We start from the raw sequence: 22,489 nt of genomic DNA on the forward strand, positions 1-22,489 counted from the left end.
CATAAAAAGTGATGCATAATATATATTTCGTACAGTTATTTAAAAATCATAGAAACTGAACTTGAACGTGGGTTTCCTGCCAATTTGAAAAGCGTTTGGGGGAAGAGAAGCTTAGCTGTCAGGACGTTAAACTAGATGAGCTGCAAAGAGTTGTGAGAGGAAGGAGATAGACACAAATCTCACCCCGTATGTAGAAAGTCAAATTACTCCGTTGTCGAACCTCAATTCTACTTCAATCCCATCAAGGAAGAACATTTTTAACTAGTGATGAAAATCATGTGTATTTTGGGCATGTTAAAAAAAAAGAAACCTACAATCAACATGTTAAATCTGACAATTTGAAGAATGTTTTGAAGGAGATCTGCGTAGCTGTTAAAATGTTTCATTGGATAGGCCAAGGACTACTAGAAGAAAAGCACTAGAGACAGAAAATCAGCCCACTGCTATAGCCCTTTTTCATTTTTTGTTCTTGTGAAGTTATATTTTAGTTTTTACTTATGTAATTGTATATGTTTTTTGGACATTGGAAACTCATTTATTCTTAGCCTAAAATGCTGGAGAAGATTACACGTAGGAAGACTACAAAGCTTAGTTGATTCCTCTATCTTTATTTCACCTTGAAATGAGGATGGGACTCTTCTTCAGATTCCTCATACAAAGGAGGGATTCAATAAGTCAAATTTAACTTCCAAATCCCAGGTATGAAACAAAATTCATTTCATGGGCAGAGAATTCCATTCAAGAGGGATGACCCTCTTATCTCCATACAGCGAGATTATGGGCAAGATTGTATCAAATATATACCTCATTCAGTCATTTATTTTGTAGAGACATCGAATGGATTCGGTATCCCCATCTAAGTTTTCATGACTTGAGTAACAACCAAAGTGGATTCACAAAACAAGTATCGAGTTATTTTAGAGCCGTATACACCCGTAACTATACCGTTGAAGAGGAGTAGTTCTCAGTCTCTAACCACACCATTAAAGATATCACGTTTAGAAGGACTCGACTCTTGCTCCACTGCACATCGGGAAGTCATATCCATGAATTTATTTCTTAACACTAGGATGTCCTGAAATATTTTATACTTTAAATGGCCAAGGTGTCAAAAATTATACTTAGCCTATACATGCGAATAAAAGTCTGATGTTTTTTGATTTATTTTATTAGATAATCTCTAAATATATATAAAAAACAATAAAAGTAATCATATATAATTATAGTAATGTATGTATAAGCATATTAATTGACATTGATTGTAATTAATGTTAATATTACAACACATATTATTTAAAATACGGAACTTTTCAAAAGTTGATAATTACGCAACCCTATCATTTGCAATTCATCATCATAGCAAATATGTATTTTTATTATTAATTAGTAGATGTAACCTGATATTTATCGGCACAAATATATTCAAAATAAGTAGAATATTAATCCTTTAAATCAAACTGTATTATTTTCAGGCCATTTTAAATGTGAAATCAAGTTTTTTTTTAAAGAATGGAAAAGCCCAATATGAACTATTTAGATGAAAAAGTGCTTGGATGTTTGAGATGATCCATGATATTTATGAACCATTGACTACCTACGACCAGTTTACCTGAAACACTTACTTAGTCCTACAAAATTTATGAATAATAGCTACACCGTAGCTCGCGCACGCAATGCTACAATTTAATGAGATATTTTGTAAGTGCCTCTACGTCAATGGAGTGAGCAAATTCAAACTATAGAATCCCTGGAGCATCAATATAATATAGTTTCATTTTTAGGACAGTGTTGATTGTCAAAAATTGATTTGAGGCATGAGTGTCGTCTCCTTCATTTATCTTTGTTTATTTCTAGAGGTAAACTCTATTAGTTCAACAACCGCTTTTCATCAGAACCCTTCTTTAGAGAATGCTTTTTTAGTCAATGAAAAAATTTGCTCTGGGACTCTTATTCATCCGGATTGGGTCATCACAGCTGCTCATTGCATAGGAAATACTTGTAAGTTCTGTTAAATATTTTATTGAATAAGAATACCGAGTGGTCCATTAAAATCTAAACACTTTGAATTTTATACAACAAGATATAATTAAATAATTAACTGTAGAATTTCAACAAAATCAATAATAATGGATAGATGTGTGTGCGAGCTTTCTTAATCATTAATGTAGCCATACTTAGTGGCAATGATGGTTTCCAGGCGGCGACGGAAGTCCTAGCACCCGCTGTGGATATAGTTATCTGTTTCAGCGTCGCCAGTGATGCCTCATAGTGGCTTTGAGGGCCCAGGCGTTTGGATGACGGGCAATGCAAGCCTTCCCCTTGACATACGCCGAAAACGTGTGTTCTAGGGAGTTAGCGTCAGGACTGTTAGGGGGAGGCAAAAGTGTCAAAAAATTGTTTTGCAACGGAGGAGATGGATTTATTTAATTACTGGGTGGTGTCAAAAGTGGCCTTTCTACCCTAAAAAGGCTCTTTCAAAACACTTTTAGCTTTCTGGACTGTCTGGTGTGAACCCCTGAGATCCATTGGCCCTCACGGACATGAGCAAATTGGCCTGGGCTATTTTTTTTAACTCCTCCGGGCCAGTTTGACAGATCCCTTCTTCCTTTACAATGTTTCAGACATGCTCACGGCGTAGACCGTGATCCTGGAGACACCCAATTGCTTGGAGTGCACGAATGGAAATTCGTTGATCACCATCAATTGTCATTTTCTTTACTTGTATGTAGCTCTGGTATTTTTTTGTTGTAACTAATTCTTTATGCTTTAATATATCACTCAATTTTCATAAATTAGTGAGTGTTCATATTTCAATGGACCACTCGGTAGAGGACTCTACATAGAGGTAAAATCCTTGAAATAAGACATGATCAGTAATATACTACTAAATGTATAGTAATTAATTTATATTACTTATTACTTAGAATCAAGAGTCATAACTCATAATATTACCTAATTCTTTTTCTATATCCTCTTAAGATATGAACACAGCTACAATCAATTCAACGAGTTCCCTACATTGAATAACTATTTACTGAATATTTATAAATTAATATACAGTCCCTTCAAAAACTAATTTGTACTGTTAGTATAAAAACAAATATCAAGATAACGACAAAATCCCAATTTATTTGTTTATTTGATAGGTATATATATGCAAATTATATTCTTATTATTCAAATTTTTGGGATGAGTTAAGATACCCAAGACGTTTAGCTATATTTTAAAACCTTTATTTGATTTACGAGTCTTATAATCGACCCGATATAGCCCATTCTATTTAAAATCTATCAAATTCTTATTTTTTTATTCTGATGATCAATTTTGGCTACGTTAAGTGCGATTTGCGACGCACTCAAAGTGTTAATGATAATAATTTGTTGATAGAAATCGATGAACATTCGACGAATACCACACTTGAGAAAAATTATTATAGCTTGCTATTGTTTTGAAGGGTCACATTCACTTGCAAGACAAAGTTTTGAATAAAATGGAATTTCACTTATTTTTCCAACTACCTATTACCTATTATTTTACTTGTGGGGCACTTTTCCCGAACTTTTCTGTCTAGGTGTTCCCACAATAGCTTTATTGGGTTCAAATTAGGAGATTGAGCTGGTCATTGCATTAAAAATAAGATGTGAAGGGCTTCTTTCTTTTCTATTAAGTTTTTGCAGAGTTTGAATGTATGTTTTGGGTCAATGTCTTGTTGAAAAACAAACTTTCTTCAAATTAATCCCTGTTTAGATGGAATGGCTGCGTCTTTAGGATAGAATGATAACCATTCTGAAGAAATTTAATAATTGAATGAGGGGAAAAAGAACGCTAAAATTTTGAAAAATGAGCACTAAAAATATCAAAATTGAGCAATTTGTATTTAAAGAAAAATATAGTTTTTTAAGGATAATTTAAAGTAATTAGTTTTGCTTTATTTTGCCATAATTTATTATTACATTTTGCAATATTATGTCGACAAATTAAGATGTTTAAAAGATTTTGTTCCGTTCATTTTTGTATTCCATCAGTATTGGTAGTTTTAAATATACCTAAAGACCCTTCAACGTCCACATCTGTAGTTGGAACAAATTTAAAGGTGGTGTGATCTTCAGGAGTCTTGTTCTACAGAGGTATCTCATCATCCTCACTACTGATTATAGGTTCAACCTTTTGCATAAATGGAAGATCAGGATATCTGTAAACGAAAAAAGTATTTCCCCTTTTTTTGAAAGAATTTTTTTAAATCTTGTTTTCGACTTAAGAAAATATATTCAGAGAATTAAAAATTAGTTTTCCTTCAGTTTCAAGATTTGTTATAGCTTCCCCTAAAAATGATAAATTAGCTTTAATGAACGACAAAAAAGCTTCCAAGGGCTGGATCTTCACGAACTAGCTCACAATTTTCAATAGGGAGGGAATCTTTTTGATTCAATTTTCTTTATCTCTTTACAATAGGTTATTTAATCCACGGAAGCCTTAACCCATGATCCCTAACAGATTAAAGTTAAATTGCACAATAACAAATAAAAGTTTTTTTCAAAAAAGGGAATTTTTCAACAGTAATTTTGAAACAAATTTATCTTTCCTCTCATTAGCTGATGTCGTAATCTGGTTCCCTCACTTATCCGATATGTAAATCATAACCCTGATTGCATCATATCCATACTTGTCTTTATTTTTTTTATACCAGATTAGAAAAATGAGCAATTTTCACACAAAAAGGGCAACATGAACGATTGTGCAATCTCACACAAATCCTAAGTCTACAGATTACTCAATTAAAAAGTAATTTCGTTATTTTACTTATTACCTCCTTTAGGAAAGTAATCATATCTTTATATAGATATTAGTTACTACAAAAGAAATTTTATTACACTAATATATTACTAATTAATGCATTACGGCTATATCGGACATGACACATGTATTTTATTCAATAAATCATTAAAAATGGTCAAATGAAAATCCCAAATAAGTTATCAACATCCAGTTTGAACCATGTCTCACGTCTCTGAGTTCGAGTTCAAATATAGTCTGATCGTCCCGAACTCTGATTCCGTCATCGTCAATATTGAAATTAAATCATACAAAAGGATAAATGAGACTTGAATACTTATAATTAAGAGTCGGAAAAACATGATAAGTTTTTTAGCAAAATGTGTTTTGAATATCAAAAGAAAAGTGCCAAAAAATGTTTAATTTTTTTATATACAGTATTTCACATATTGTATTTGGAGTTCATAAACCATGACAACAAAGGATTTTTTCTTTCCTTTTCGGAGTTAATCTTGAAAAGGACCATTAAAACCTGCAACCTGTTTGCCTTTTAGAACTTTTTTAAAACGATCCCATTTATTGAGCATAATTTCGATTCAGAACCATATTTCGACGTAAAATAATTTTATAGATAAAAGTATATGTTAAACCCAATTGGTAAAACATTGCAGCATATCAAAGATTAATGAGTTTATCTTGATTTTTTATAGCTAAAACTTAAGAATGAACTTTATTTTAAAACCTTAAAAGATTTGCCGTAAAAATGTGGATTTTAATTGATTTTTTCAGTTCAACTTTTTATTTTCTTTTGCAACTTTTAATGAATAAATAATGTAAGGTTGAGTGAAAAAATGTTCCGAAATTAAATATAATTAAGTTGATTATTTGACTAATAGTATCTTCCTTATTATTTTAGAAATAAGGAGGTTACCCCCAATTTAAATATGCTTCATATGCAATATATTATGTACAGACTAGCGGTAGCACCCGGCATTGCCGGGAGTTATTAGGAGTTGACGAACATATCAATTTGGATTTACTAATATAGTTTAGATAACACCCGAACAAATATTTGGTGTTATTCCCCGTTTTTCATGTGTACACTTACGACATGGTTGGGGTCAGATTTGACCCCAGTTTCACTGGCAAAAGTGTGAAAATAAGCATTGAGAATTGTTTAATCAGTCTTTTATAGGGTTAAAAATGTCTGTAAATTATGATTTTGAAATTTCAATCCTGTATTTTGTGTTGTTTATCAAAGAAATTTGAATTTGTGACCAATTTTGTCCAAAAATGACTGTTGTTGCTCTACAAAAAATTTGAAATCCCAATTTTAGTATACCTCTAGAATCTACAATGTACATTTAAAAGACCATTATTTATGTTAAAATGAACTTGGAAATAAAATTATCTGTTTACCTGTTTCCTCCATAACTTTTTGTACAATGGCCGTTTAAAAAATATGTCTCTAATGACAAACAGGAATAAAAAATTCACACTTTTCGATAAATGCCTGACTTTAGATAGCCATATCTACCAATAATAAAGTCCTACAGCCTTGATTTACAAATCATTTTATTGGTAATTTAACAAGCTTTTAATTGATACCTAATTTATAGTATTTCTTATATGGGAACTTAAAGAAAAAAAAGTTATTACCCCTAATTTTATTCAGGTGCGAAAAAATACCGTATGTCATTCATTTGGCTGATACGTAAAAACGTTAGGACCTACATATATACTTGAAAATGGCGTCATCAAAATTATTTTTTATCTCCTCCAAAACATTTTTGAAATTGTTAGGGTTAACATGTTGATTTTTTTTACAAACCCATTCTACACTAGATTTTCATCATTTTCAACATACGGTGCACCCGGTGACGTGTTTTGACAAAAATTCAAAAATTATTTTTTACTAGCTAGTTTGGCTGTTAAGTTGAACCAAGTCCTAAAGTTTTTCTCATTAGAATTAGCAAGATATTTTACAAAAGAACAGATGTTTCACTTAATTAAGTCAAATTCTATCAACTCACTGAATACTCAAATTGCATCTCATGGTTACATAATCAAATACCCTATTTTCCTTATTGGAACATCTTTTTAGATTGAAGGAAGCAGGAGTTGATGTTATTATCCATATTTTGATTTATTATTATTAGAGATTTAATATATATCGTAACATAGGTATTTTATTAGTAAAGGATTTTTCATTAACAGCGCTCACATTTTTTTTTTTTTTTTTTTGAATAAAACGAAAACGGGTTGAGATATTGACGATTTCTTTATTTGCCGTTAAAATACATTCAAGTTAATTTATGAATAAAATTCGATGTTGTTTGAATGACCACCATGTGCACGTTTTACGAAATCTAATTTTTGAACCCAGTTTTCGATTACTTTTCCGCATAAATTGGCTGAAACTGCAGCAATTTCGCGTTGAATATTTGTTCTGAGCTCTTCTAACGTCGACAGATTATTGGTGTAGATCAGGGCTTTCACGTGACTCCAAAGAAAATAGTCTGGAGGCGTTAAATCGCACGAGCAAGGCGGCCAATTGACTGGTCCATTTCTGGAGATAAGACGCTCACCAAACTTACTCTTCAATATATCGATTGTAACATTTGTTGTGTGTGAAATGGCACCGTCTTGTTGAAACCATATATCGTCCAAGTCCATATCTTCCAATTCAGGCCAAAAAAAAATCGGTTATCATGGCGCGGTAACGATTTCCATTCACAGTAACGTGGCGATTGCCATCGTCGACAAAAAAGTACGGCCCAATTACACCGCCAGGATGCAATCCAAACCAAACAGTTATTTTTTTGGGGATGTAATGGTGCCTCATGAATCACGTGTAGGTTTTTTCAGGCCCAATAGCGCATATTTTGCTTGTTAACAAAGCCATTGAGCCAAAAATTTGCCTCATCGCTGAAGATGATTCTACGTTGAAAATCAGGATCATTTCCGAATTTTCCTTCAGCCCATTTTACGAATTCCCGACGTTTGAAGTGGTCAAGCGGCTTCAGTTCTTGTGTCAACTTGATCTTAGACGGATGTAGGCCAAGATCTTTTCGCAAAATTCACCACAACGATGTCACAGAGATGCCCAACGGTTAAGAACGGCGAGTAAGAGATAAATTTGGGTCATCTTGAATTGATGCGCTTGCTGCAGTAATATTTTTTACACTTTGTGCATTTCTTTGTCTCACTGGCACAGGAACATTATGTAGCGTGTATGTGGACTCAAATTTTTTCATCAAACGTTGAATTGTTGATTTTCCAGGTCGATTACGTTGACCATAAATTGCCGTTAACGCTCTTAAAGTTTGGATCAAAGACTCACCACTTTTGTAATAAATTTTAATAATTTGCAAGCGTTGCTCGAGTGTGTACTGCTCCATGATGAAACTAAAATTATTTTTGAGCACAGCTGTTAAAGAAACAATAACAAATATGGCGTCGTTTTTTAAACCTGTCAACGTAAAATATGAGCGTCTCTATTGAAAAACCCTTTATATCTTACAGATTTAGTTATCTAATCGACTAATTTATATTTCATTTTGGAATATTTGTTAATGCAACTCTGGATATTAGTCCAGGGGTGTTCTTTGGGCAGAATTTTGTTACATAGTGTAATCAATACATTTAGGATTTTTGAGCTATTTTTTTAACGGAAATGAGAAGAAAAAAAAGCGAAAAAAATTTGAAAAATGAGCCCCCAAAATATCAAAATGGAGCCATTTGTATTTGAAGAAAATTATAATTTTATAAAAATAATTTAAAACAATGATTCTTACTTTGAATTTATCATAATTTATTCATAAATTTTGCAATATTATATTGATAACTCGAGGTTTAAAAGGTCTTCTACCGTTCATTTTTGTCTTTGATTAGTATTAGTAGTTTTAAACATATTAAAGGACGTTCATATTAGTAGTTGGAGGGATTTGGAAGTTGGTGATATCTTCATGAGTCTTGTTAGATAGATGCATCAAATCATCGGCACCACTTATTATACGTCCAACCATTTGCATTAATGGAACATCAGGATTTTGCACCAAATGTTTTCTTCCTCTGATTGGATGTTGTCGGAATCTGTGGTTTTCACATATCTGATTATGTAATCATAACTCTGATTACATCATATATGTGTAAAGTTTTAACTCGAAATAGATATTCTAATGAAGTAGGAATTTTGCAGATGGGGTTTCCCTCGAAAAATATCATCAAATAATCATAAGAAGCTGTTGTGTAATCAAACTAGAATCCAAATTTTCCCAATTTTTTTCATACCAGTTTAGAAAAATGAGCTATTTTGACACGAAAAATTGGTAATTATTTATAATTTTTTTTTCAATATTTATTTATTAGAAATCGTTTAAAGTATGGCTTTTATTTGATTTTTAAAGAATCAGATTTTTAAAAGTTATTCATTACATTTTTCAGCAACAGTTTCTTGTCTACTGACTTAGGATTCCTTTTCAAAATGTGCTCAAAATTCAAAACAAAGTAGCTATCGATATCTTTCACAAAAATTCAATAAGGATGTTATAAATTTGGGATCAAGTAATATATATATCCAAGAATTAAAAACGGACTGATCTTTTGAGACTCCTTTGCATGTTGTTACCTTCCTAACACAAAAATATACAATCTCTTTTGTTGTCACCTGTCGATGTGCCTGCTGCTTTTTTCCTAATCAGTGTGCTTAACGTTGATTGTTTGAATTATAATGATTTCTCTATAAGTTATGCAAAAATTCCCAACAATTATTAAAAAAATGATTCCATAGTTTGGAAGACTTGTCTAACTAATTATGTTGAGCCTCGGTTCAATACCAAATTTTGTCAAGGTTCAGTGTTAAGTAATTGTTGCTTAATCGATATTTTGGTCAAGACTTGTGATCGCAGATCATAGACCTAAATTTATTTGTTTTCAAATGGTGGACCGATTTTTGTCATCAATATATGGAGCAATTTTGTTCGATTTCAGTCGCTGAACCAATTTTCTTCCCATTTCTGATTTGTGAGTTGTACAAATAAGATGTATGCAATACATTTAACTTCATGCGTACCCAGATGTACAATTTTGAAGCATAAATGACCTCATGAACCATTCATCTACCGAATGTGTCTATATCGAATTTTAAATGAAACCGACCTACACCTTTATTTTCATTCGGACACTTTCAGATCAAGCTTATTTAAAGGAACGAATTAGTTTGGTTCACTGAGAATCATAACGTTCTCAGATTTTATGACCAAAATCCAAATCGCTATGAACTGATGTTGTGCCTTTCCCCCTGTTTGTTTTCAGTGAAAAGGTTGTACTTTTAAATAAAGGTAACGACGTGTTAGATCTCTTATATGAAATCCTAAAATTCAAACCCCCTTTAATTTTTGATTAATTAGTTGAGATTCTATGATTGATTGTTTATTTTTGATTCAAGAAACCTTCATTAATTATGTTTAATCACGCGAATAAACGTTCTACTACAAGGTTGATTAATTTTAATTTTTTATAGATTATGGGGTTGTAAGCAAACAACTTTCAAAATTTGGAGACACTATTTACAACTTTGAGGAAGAAGATCATGTATTTCCTGTTAATGTGATTGGCACCAAGTAAAGTATAAAATTACTTATGTACATACAAATTGGGGATCCAAAGACTTGTAGTTGCATGACTGTATTACGAAAAAACTTGATTTTTATGGAATCAAGAAAGGACAGCTCAAAAGCCAATTTGGGATATGTTTAAAAACTATTTTTAAGTATATTTTTTATTAGTTATATCCACTTTTACAAGCAATAAACATCTCCGAAAACCCGTGTCATTGATGTACCACGATGTCATGAAGGCAGTTCGGAGCGAATCCAAACTTGAGTTAGAGATGCGGGATAAATTTTTCTCCAAGAAGCCTCAAACTGCCAAGTCCAAGGGGTTGAGATCAGGGCTGGAGGAAGGCCACATGAAAGTAAGGCAGAAGTCAGCCATATTGTAGCTGCAAAAGATTTGGTGCTTTTTGGTTGTATGAAGCTCTCATGGACTACTTGTTGTTGTAAGCAGTCTGAATGGGAATGGCAACGGTTTCTGCAGCCTTCTCAGGGGTGTCCGCAGATATATATATATATATATTTTTTTTTTTTTTTTTTTTTTTTTGGGGGGCCTTGGTTGGAGAGGGCCTTGGTCTTGAATTTTTGAAAGACTTTCAAAAAAGGTGAAATATTTTTCAAGATAATTTAACTTAATTTAACAATATATGTAATTTCTCAAAACAGGATCTCCATCCCACCCCCTGTGGACGCCCCTAGTTCTCGGGATTGCCAGCGAGTGCAGAAGAAATATCACTCGCCTTTCTTGTTGTTGCTCAAAGATTTTTACACTTAGAGGCATGAGATTAAAACAAAACTTGGTTATTTGTGTTTCAGCTGTCGTTTGATTGCATAATAAAATCTTGTAATTCAAAATTCGAGGATAAAGTCGTAATTAAATGCTACAAAAAGTTTTGGGTCCCCACTTCGTACATTGGTTTCACAAATTATGACCTATGGTCACTATGGACAAAGTACTCTATAGTTTGTCCATTCTTGGTTTTTACTAGGATAAAGTATGTAATTTTTGTGGAATATTTAGAGACGTCGATTTTAATCTAAGAAAAGATTAACTGGTAGCGGTCTCTTTTTTTTCGAGTTGTTCAATCTGAAGGACTCATGCCAATCGGAAGAAGAAGTCCAAATATACTATTTGCTAAATGATGTCATTTGTCTTGTTTTTACGAAGGGTTCTTTTGTGGGCCTTTTCCCGCCAAAAAGCATGTTCAGAACCCATAACTGAAATTTAAATATAAACACAATTAAAACTATATTCTTTGAAAACTGCAGAGTTTTGAACACATTTCTATACATTATTGTGCTTAGCAATCGTTCCCTTTTAAATGTGCCACTTCCCAGATCTTGGACTACTGTGGGTGTAATAATAACATAAATCTACAAACTGGGGACCCAAAACTTGTCAGTAGCATTTAATTTCGATTTCATCTACGTTAAAATAGTTACATGGTTTCATTACATAAACAAATGATCCCTGAAAACCAAAATAAAGTATAAAAATGTAAGAGCAACAATCCAAAAGGCAACGTGCGTGTGTTCTCCTCCCCTCCATTGTCAGTATCGTCAAGGCATCTCCATCCAGACTACCTACAAGACCAAAAAGTCAATAAAGGATAGAAATAAAGTTAGTTGCATGTGTTTACACTCGCCAAAAAGAGTCAAATCTTCTGCAGCAACAGTATGGCCGACTTTTGGCTTGTTTCTCTATGAGTCTCCTCCAGTCTCGACTCCAAACCCCTGGACTTAGCAGCTTGTGGCGTCTTGGAGTAGAATATCTGTTGCATCTCTCATTCAAGCTAGGAGACGCTTCAAACTGTCATCATGATAGTGTGGTACGCCTTGGTTATTGCTTTCATTATCAAGAGCTGCCAATCTGTTGTCCTGCATTTTGGGGCTATTATTACATGTGAAAGAGGACATATTGAATGAAAAGTATAGCTAAATATAGCATTTAAACATATCACAAATTGGTTTTGAGTTACCTTTTCTAGATTACATAAAAATCACGTAATTTAGTCATGTACTGAAAGTTTTGTGTTCCCACTCTGTCATAGGATTTTTATTTATTTTACTCTGAGACTAGTTGATTACTAAAATAACGAGTTAGAGACGGGTGTGCTTATCTAACGCTCAGCGTCCCATATAAAGAAAGAAATGGTAGGAGTACTTAGATAATCTAAATTGAATTCAGAATGATAAAAATAACGGGGTTTTTTTAACAGAATAGTATACTCAAATCCATTTGATAGATCTAACTAAAGGACTCTACGGAAGGAGTAGACATCAATACGTGGTCACCTTGAACATTTCAAGAATATTTTATAGGAGAGAAGCTTATCTCTGATGACGTTCTATTTAGATTAGCTTCGAGTAGCTATGAGACGAAGGAACTAAACACAACCCCCCCACTCATTGACAATTATATAGGAATTTCTCCAATGTCGATCCTCAATTCTAATGTTTAGGTATAAGCAGGATCCGAGGTGAGTATTCTCAGTAGTACCATTTGGGACTAAGTTGGGTCCGATACCAAAGGGTTTAAACTGAAGTAATTGAAAGACGACTTATTTTAAGGCTGAAACAGAGAATACTCATTTCGAAATTCCTAAACACCCCCCCCAAATGATTTATTCATAAAATACTATACCTCATGATGGAATAATTAATATAAATTAATATTCGGTAATTTTGAACAAGCTCAATAAAATAAAATCAACATTTATTTATAATTTTTGGGCTGGGCATTCAACAGTATTTTATTATTAGCACGAGTATTTAGATCTATAAATCATAATAAATGGTTTCAAGGTGTTAATTTAATTAAGCCCGACTTACAGTTATAACTCCACAACTAATCCTCTGAGTTACTCTTCACCTTTTATGCCCTAGCTACTACTTTATGTTTATTGTTCTCTCTTCAAGACTAAAATAATAATATTATTGACAGCTGTGAAAAAAATAAAAACATACAGCCATAAGAAAAAGAGCGTGATCTTAACATGTCATATTTTTAAACCCCCGTATATAGTCTTAAATTCTTCCTCTCGATCAGTTGAAGTTGGGAACTCTTCAGTCATTTATACATTATTTTTTAATTTGAATTTCCCGCTTTGAATATATATCCTTTAAATCTATATATTCTCTAAATATTTCAGCCTTTTAGCTTCAGAACATTGGAGGAGCCCAAACATACCAAAGAATATAACTCTGAGTCAGTTCTCTTGGGGATGGAGAAATGCAATCCAAATTATTTGTGATAAGGGATTTATCAACGAATCCCTAAGGTTGTGCCTTTTTTTCCCCATACTTGAACATTGTATGAGTTTGTTTTGATTGCAGCTGGAAGGGAAATGATTTCTGTTTGATCAAACTCTCTAATAAGGAGCATACAAAACCCAAGGGGCACATTATTCCTGCATGCTTACCCTTAAAGGATTCTATGGATTTGGACAGTACGGGTACTTATTATACGGCTGGATATGGCCATAGAAAAATGAGTTTTTGTATGACGGATAATAGAGGACCTGAGAAATTTGCGCTATGCAATACAGAGGATCATTGTCGAGAAATGCAACAAACTACTAGCTGTAGAATCAGTTTTGAATATGAAAAGAAAAATCATCGTACATGCTTAAAGGACGTTCCTAATCCAAGTCATGGGGACAAGCGCTGCGCAATATTGCTTAATGCATTTAAAGTATGATTTTTAGCAAGTTTAATAGAAATACAAGGTTAGACCATCGCGTAATCGCCTTGCAACAATTTTTAATTTGATTTATTGTAACGATTGCTGGGCAAGACAGGCAGATTTTGACAAAAACCGCAACTAATCTAGTCAATGATGTCACTGTTGCTAACGACTGCTGGGCAAGACAGGCAGATTTTAAAAAACCGCAACTTGATGTATGTTGCTACTCACTGTTGGGAAAGCATGCAACCAATCATATTCTATGACGTAACTATTAAAAAGTGTGGTGGAAGTCAAACATTATTCGTACACGCGCTATGGTATAACCTTGTATTTCTATTAACCTTGATTTTTTGTACAAAATACGAGGGTGGTCTACAGTACTGGTAAAAAAAGATAGTCACATCTATTTAGCATCTCAGGGGCATCTGCAAAATGATATATATATATATATTTTTTTTTTTTCGTGGTTAGTTAGTTTTTTTTTTTTTTTAAATCCAAAAATTAAATTTTTTGGAAAACATTTAAAAAAATTAAATTTCAAATATTACACTTTTTCAAAAAAATAATAATTCAAAAATACACAGCTTTTCACAAAAAATATATATTTTACAAAAAAATTTAATTTCAAACATTAAATCTTTGGAAATTCATAGCTGTTTTCAAAAAATTAAACTTTTTTGAAACAAATTTCAAAAATCAATAGTTTAAAATAAAATTGTATGTTTTGGGAAAATATTTGAAATATTAAATTTTCTAGTAAAAAGCAGAAATTCTTTCATTAGGGGTGGGGCCTACAGCCCCTCCAGGTTACCCCTTCCTGACGCCCCTGCATTTGTTGACAATTATTCACGAAAGTTTCAGTCGTTTTGGACTCGTAGTTGTTATGTAACAGTAATTTGTGTATATATTATGAAAAGAAAATTCCGAATTTTTATTTTCCATCTTCGCATAACTTCGCAGGAAGACGTTTGTAGAGTTACAATGTTGTAAAATAAAAATTCAGAAAATTTGAAAGGTTATACTTTCAAAAGCAAATATTCAATGACAGCTCGATTTTTTTTTCATTTTCACTCAACACTCACATCGACTCGATCAAACGACTGTGGCGTAACAACAATCGTCCGAAAATGGCTAAAACTTTGGTGAGTAAGTGTCAAGAGATACTAAATAGATGTGACTAGGTTTGATTTTCATACAGGTGTGTGGGTTTAAAACTGAACACTCCTTTAAATTTTACGCCATGCACATATTCGTGATTTTATTGAGTTGGAACCAGTTTATACTTCGAGACAAGGGTCTTGACTAGTTATAAACAAAACTCCAGCAAAATCTAAACAGCAACAGTGAAACAACAGCCGATAATATGGAGAGACGTCGAGTCAGAATTTTGGAACTTTCCGCGCGGGGAAAAACTCCCGCTGAAATTGCCAAGGTTCTGAACTACAGCCTCACCACCGTTTACAGCGTGGTAGCCGAAGGGACTCCTGAAGCGACCACAAGGCCTCGAAGGACGGACGAAATGGTTGCTGCCGTGAAAAAGTATGTCGAGGACAAGAGAGGCAAGGTCACCGTCAGCGGCCTCTCCAAGGAGTTCAACGTCAGCAGAAGGACCATGGACCGACTAGTTCAGACAGATCTTGGCCGTAAGGTCTACAAGAGAACCCCTCGTCAAGCCATCAAGCCGTAAAATTTAAAGGAGTGTTCAGTGGTTAGACGCGCACACCTGTATTAAGGTCTGAAACTTTTCAGACCACCCTTTTATATATAATTTATTCAATTAATAATATCGGAATATTTACTTTTGTAATGCTGAATGAATCAGGACAAAGATAGGCCAATACATCTTTTTGACGAGAGAGATGATTACTTAACTACATGCTATCCAAACATTAAAGGTGTTGGTTGGTGTGGAATCCGTGATGTTGGGAGTGTTGGTACACCAAAAATATTACCCCAATCTGGATGGGGATACTGCTCATTAGATAGTTATGTTAGTCAGTGCGATAAGTTTGACCTTTTTTGGAACAAGGTAAATCCAGAAGCTATTAAAGTTGATCTTTTACCAGGGGATGTTTGTGATGAAATGCTTGGCGCAAATCTTAGAGGTAACTTTTAAACCTTCTTACTAATTAATAATCCATACTTTTATTTTTTTTAAATCATTCAATTCATGGACAGTTGAGCAGCCTCACATTAAAGTGGAAGAATTTACGGGATCCAAAGAAAAATATTCCGTCTTTTGCGCCGGACAAACTCACAAATATCATTACGAAATGGATTCATTCTTTAAGAAAAGTTCAAGTGGATCCTTTACTGAAGTGAATTCAACAAATGAAAGGATTGATAAACTTTTAAAAATGAATCAATTTACGAAAGAGTACCTTAAAGGTGGTCCCAATTGCTTTGGAGATTCTGGAGGACCGATTTGGAAGTACTCCACTATTAAAAAATCAAGAAAAGTGGGACCTGTCTTAGGTAGTATATATTTAATCGGGAGTAGACTATTGGCGGAATGACATATTACTGAAGGACAATTTACCGAACTGACATTTCGCCAAAGGATCCCTTGGGACATTTGGGCAAAAAATGATATTTCTATATGGGATTGTATATTTTAATTCAATTTAAAATGTTTTAATAATTATAAGTATTGTTTATTTATAATACTTATATGCCATATGGGTAAATTAATTAGAGTTCTCTTGCGGAAAAAGATTAAATAATGATCAACACATGAGGTTCGAATCTTTAACGTTGTAGTACTTTCAATAAATTAAATAATAAACAAACACAAAGCAGTTCGAATGGAAGAAGTGCTTATAACATCTCTGTTATTAATTAAGTATCATTTAAACTTTATTCTAACCACATACTTCTTTGTATTGTTTATATAATGATCATTAATTAATATCGTTAAAAAAATCAATATTTTTTTGCAAAAGAAAACTAATTTATTCCCACTCTGAGGTATGCGTTATTGCATATATAATCACTAATGCTCCAGGTAAACCAGTTTTGTAGTAGAATCTTGGAACTTATATTCTTCTGAACTCAATGTGTGAACGTTCGTATCCCGGTCGTTCCTAGAGAAGGAAATATACTTTATATATATGGACTTCAAAGAAGATTCTTAGGACAGATGGAGTGAATCTGTATTTACTATAATGTTTACTTATACTTAGTCAGTACAACTCCATCTGATCAATTAAAGGAACATTAAAAATAAATACCGAATCCTATTCTTTAATATTTTTAATAATAGTTAAAAAGTACCATTTTGTTATTAGGGGCGTACACAGAGTTATATTATAGAGAGGGGGGAGGGGATTAAAATAAAAGAATCCAAAAAATATAAATCCAAATAAAAAAAATTAAAAAAGTTTCAAATTTACAGTTTCACGTTTAAAAATCCACAAAAAACTTAAAAAATAAAAAAAAACACAACCCAAATTTTAAAAATTTTTATTTAAAAATCTACAACTTTTAAGAAAAAGTTATTTTTTTTCTTCAAAATCTACAACTTTTTACAAAAAATTAAATTTTTTACTTAAAAATTTTTCCAAAATCCAAATTTATGCACAAAAAAAAAATTGGGGAAAAGTTTCAAAAATCTTTAGCTATTCTCAAAACAATACATTTTTGGGTAAAATATTTCAAAAATTAAATTTCTTATATTATTTTTTTTTTTTTTTTAAATAATTTCAAGAGTACATCGTTATTTACGGAAAATTAATTTTTTTGGAAAAAAACATTGAAAAATTAAATTAAATTTCGAATATTAAATTTTCTAGGAAAAAGCAAAAATTCCTTAACTGAAGGGGGGGGGGGGCTATTTTTTTCCATAACTTAGAGAAGTAATAAATAGTTAAATAAAATTAATAAATAGGAATCGAAATCGGAGATGAGACATTATCGATTCTACAATACCGATTAATTCTCCCAACACTAGTATATATAAAATCTCATATATGAATATATTAAATATAATTTTTCAGTCAAATGATCTTTTGGCAAAATTTCCATTCGGCAAAATGTTTTTCGATGAAATATCATTAGAGATTTTTTTTTCTGCCAATTGTCTTGGAACCATTTTTAATATTTGTATTTTTATGTTTCTTTATTGATAAAAATGCATATTTCAGTGGGAGTATTTAGTTTCATGCTCTGGGGAACGTGTTTGGGTCGACAAGAGCCCCCATTTTATGGAAGAGTCAAAACAAAGTTGGACTGGATTTACCAATATGTGCCGAAAAATGAGGTTTGCCATGGTTGAATAGTTTGTAAATGTTTCTTGATTATTTATATCATTGACAAAACATACAAACTTACTCTTTATTAAATGAATCTTATTCAGTATTAGGCAATTGTTGTTGAATCTACTTATCAATCAAATAAACTTAGTTTTATGTTTATACTATTCTTGCTCTTCTTTATTATGTCTATGTAGGGATGGAAATCGTGCGTATTTTGGGCATGTTTTTTTTTAAAAAAGAAAGAAAAAATCAACATTGTAACAATCACGATTTGAAAAATGTTTTGGGAAATATAAGTTTTAACTGTCATGACGTTTCATTAGATCAACCACAATCACCTGTTACAAAGGGTGGGTGAGGGGGAGAAGGAAATAAACAAGGACCAGGGGCATCCGCAGGTTTTTTTTTCTTTTGGGGGGCTTTTTTTTTTCTTCCTCGAACTACCTTTTTTTAAAACAAATATTTTTTTGGAGTTGGGGGAGGGGGAGAGAGCTATTTTCCCCCCATAAACGTGATTTTTGCGAACTTTTTTGCGATACAATTGTAGAAAAATGTTTAAGGAATCTCCGAAGAGACCTTAATACTTACTTAAAGCAAGTTTTATTATGGGAAAACTTTTTTTTCTCATTTGGAAAATGTTGTTTACTTCTAATATGTGACATCATTCTTTCATGATGCTGATGAATTGGCAAGCGAGTGATCATTAATTCCACAAATTTAGTTAGCTTTTCCCTTTTTGATTTTAAGGAAAAAAGATGAACTACAAATATTAATAGTAGAATTCATTCACTTTGTATACTTCTTATCTTTATGGCTAAACATCGGAACTTAATTAATATCTTGAATCACTCAACCTATATTATAAACAATACATTCTGCTTATATGGTACCCGCATAGATTAAAAGAACTTTTAAAATTATTAATTATGGGTATGTTAAAAAAAGAAAACAAAAATCAGTATGGTTTACCTGACAATTTGAGTAATGTTTTGTAGGAGATGAGCTAAAATCAGCTGTTACAGTTGAGGAGGGGGAGAAGGAAATAAACAAGGACATTGGCAAGAAGTATTCTGATGTTGATCCCTAATTCTACTCCGAGTCCACCAAGAACTATCAATTATAACTCTGTAACAAATTCTCTCTCAAAGTTACTCTCTGTCTTTTATGAGCAAATACGAATGTTCAATAGGATTTTGTATATAATTGATTGTAGTAGGAAAGGAAGTTCACTAATAGGAATTAAATAACAATTACAACTGCTCAGGAAAATAAAATAAATTTTTCCCTTTTGCGCTTTTAACAAAAAATGGCCCTGCTAAAAAATACACAACATTTACATAAACATTTGTAAAAGGATATACATAGCTCGCCCGTCTTTTTGGAGTTGGCAAATTGAAGAGTAAATTGTCATTTCCTTAACCGTTGACATTATTATTTAATTCCTGGAGAGTAGTGAACTTCCTTTTCTAATACATACAGCATATATTTGATAAATACGAAACTGTATGGAATATTTACGGGTGCTCATAGTAATGATGATTTATGCCTCTAAAAAATTTAATAAAACATAATTCGTTAGATATTTTACCACAAATTGCAATGATTCAGTGTTGTTTATTAAATGACCGATGCTTTTTATTTCGAAGATACTTCAACAGTTGGCTCGAACTGCTATTAGAACCGTTGCAATAAAAATCCTTGCAACCGCCCAATCAATATATTATAAAGATAAATTGATAGATAAAGTGTGGTGGAGCTCCTACTTATCAAGTCCTGATTGACACTCATTTACATACTCTCTAAAATTACATAGTAATACAGCATGAATCATCATCGAATATATGTATAATTAAGTTTAAGTTAATAATCTACCTTGTGGTCCATTGAGCTTCAGCGCTACATTTGACTTATCAATAGTTTTTAAGCCAAAACTGTTCATTTAAAACGTTCAAGATACAGTTTTAATTAATATATATTGGGTTCAGGAAGGTCTAGTCAATGACTACTGTATATAGTGATGAAAATCCAGTGTATTTTTTACCTGTACCGGTTTTTTTGGAATTAGTAGTCTGAAGAATGAATTTTCTTTTCCTTTGCAGTTATCATTATTATTTAATTCCTGAGTAGTGAACATCTTTTCCTAAATGCATTCAATTATATTCCAAACCTGATTGAACATTCCTGTGAGCTCATAAAAGACGGAGTGTTTCAATGAAGATTTGTTTCTTTGGTCTTTTTTATATCTTTTTCTTCTTCATCTACTGTCACAGCTGATTGTAGCTGATCTAATGGAACGTCATGAGCATTATTCTTTCTTTTCTCCAAAACATTCTTCAAATTGTTAGGGGTACCATGTTGATTTTTGGGTTCTTCAATTTTTTTAACATACCCTAATCTAGACTAGATTTAATCATTAAATATATACAATTCATTGACTTAAACTAGTTTTTACAGGAAAGGAAAGTGCACATGACAAGGGAGAATGGAGAGAAGAAACTGCATCCTCTGTAGTTTTTTAAATTCCGTTCTTTTTAATTACTTACGTCCGGGAAATAGTACCGAGTCTCGTCTCCTTTTGAGGTCTGCTGGGGTAGTACAATAATACAGAGGAAGTACTCTGTCATGGCGTCCCAGTGTTGGCTGACAGTGGCTTTGAGGGCTTTACAATGTAGGAGAAAGGTTTCTTTCATTGCTGGTGTAAAAAGTGGCCTCTTTACCCTCACAAGGCTCTTTCCACCCCATTTTTTATTATCCCTTTGGTGTGTCTGGTTTGAAACCCCGATATCTCTTGTACCTTATGGACCTGAGGGGATTAGCCTGGACTGTTTCCTTTAACTCCTCTGAGTCCAGTATGACATTTTTGACAGAACCCTTCTTCCTCTCGAACGTTTAGGCTTGCTAACGTCGTAGTCCTGGAGACGCCCAACTGCTTGGAGTGTGCGATCGGAAATACGACGATCACGTTCAAGTTTCATTTTCTCGACTTTTACGTAAGCCAGAAATCTCAGGTGCTTTTGTTTTGTTTTTTGTAACTATTTGTAATTGTTTTTGCTTTTATACTTACATTTATATGAATTAATTTAAATCACTGAACCTTCATTAACACTTGAATTAGTAAGTGTTCAGATTTCGATAGACTACTAGGTATACTTAGATGCTCTCCTAGCAATAGTTAAATTTTAGTGATACCATCATTGTAAAATAAAATAAACACATTTCAGATAACAAAATAGAACAAAATCAAGTACAAATGATTTTCCTCAAAATTCATTTGTATGTACTCTTGGACAAATTACCGTAAACTTCTATCAACAAATTATTCTTATTAATTCTTTGAAGGAACTGCAAATTGGATTTTAAGTAGCCAATATTGCCCACAATAATCCAATGATGAATTGTTGGATTTTATTTAGAAAGGTCCATATCGACACCTTATTCAGTCTCTTAAATCAAATATAAGATATAAGCTATGCGTAAAATTCTTGGGTATCTGAAGTAATCCCACAAATCTGAATAAAAAGCTCATAATTGACTAGTCTATTAAATATTGACTTCTATGTATATATAAAGTAAAATCATACGTCGGACATATTTGTCTCGTTAACACACAAAAAAAGCTAGAATAAAAGAATGAGAAATCGATAGATTTAATTTAAATACCATGGCCATATCGAGGACTATATCAGTTTCTTAAATTAATAAAGTTCTAAGCTATATCCAAATTCTTGGGTATCTTCACCTGTATCACAAATTTAAATAATAAGATTTGCTAAATACTAAGTCAAGTTATCCATCGGCCATTATTCTTTTTGGATTACCCTTGAGAAGGGATTCGCCTTTCCAAAAGCAAGGCACTTTACAATGTACTTTTAAATTCCAAGCCATATGTTGCCAAAAAACTCACCTTGAGAGAGCCAATTAGACTACAAGTTTTTACAAGGATTTTAATAGATGCTACTGCATGATACGTTGCTTTTAGTATCAAAATACTGAGAGTCTATGGACAGTTATGGGGCTTTGCCTCTGACATAGTGAGATCCAACCCCTCTGAATAGGAACGTCACCTGAAAAATTTAAAACATATTGTTATTTTTTTCAGATAAGTTATAGTTGTGGAAATTTTTAGTACTATAAATTTATTATTATTTCGTTTGATGTTT

General features: G+C 32.5%; 1 protein-coding gene across 3 annotated transcripts; it reads left to right on the top strand.

The window, feature by feature from the left end:
• Positions 1 to 1,473: 1,473 nt before the first annotated feature.
• On the top strand, positions 1,474 to 18,493 carry LOC121126231 (uncharacterized). 3 transcript variants are annotated; one of them, XM_040721549.2, is made up of 8 exons: positions 1,474 to 1,721; positions 1,782 to 1,998; positions 10,298 to 10,397; positions 13,541 to 13,669; positions 13,725 to 14,082; positions 15,899 to 16,181; positions 16,255 to 16,551; positions 18,219 to 18,493. In XM_040721549.2, exons 2-8 carry the CDS (start codon positions 1,815 to 1,817, stop codon positions 18,347 to 18,349), a joined length of 1,482 nt encoding a protein of 493 aa, XP_040577483.1. In that variant the 5' UTR covers positions 1,474 to 1,721; positions 1,782 to 1,814; the 3' UTR covers positions 18,350 to 18,493. The 3 variants fall into 3 exon arrangements, with proteins under 3 accessions (XP_040577483.1, XP_040577484.1, XP_071747792.1); XM_040721550.2 differs by having other exon boundaries at positions 1,474 to 1,698; XM_071891691.1 differs by lacking the exons at positions 1,474 to 1,721; positions 1,782 to 1,998; positions 10,298 to 10,397 and adding an exon at positions 12,192 to 12,217.
• The last annotated feature ends 3,996 nt before the right edge of the window (positions 18,494 to 22,489 follow it).

Source organism: Lepeophtheirus salmonis, chromosome 11 (genome assembly GCF_016086655.4).
Source record: "Lepeophtheirus salmonis chromosome 11, UVic_Lsal_1.4, whole genome shotgun sequence".
Lineage (NCBI taxonomy): Eukaryota > Metazoa > Arthropoda > Copepoda > Siphonostomatoida > Caligidae > Lepeophtheirus > Lepeophtheirus salmonis.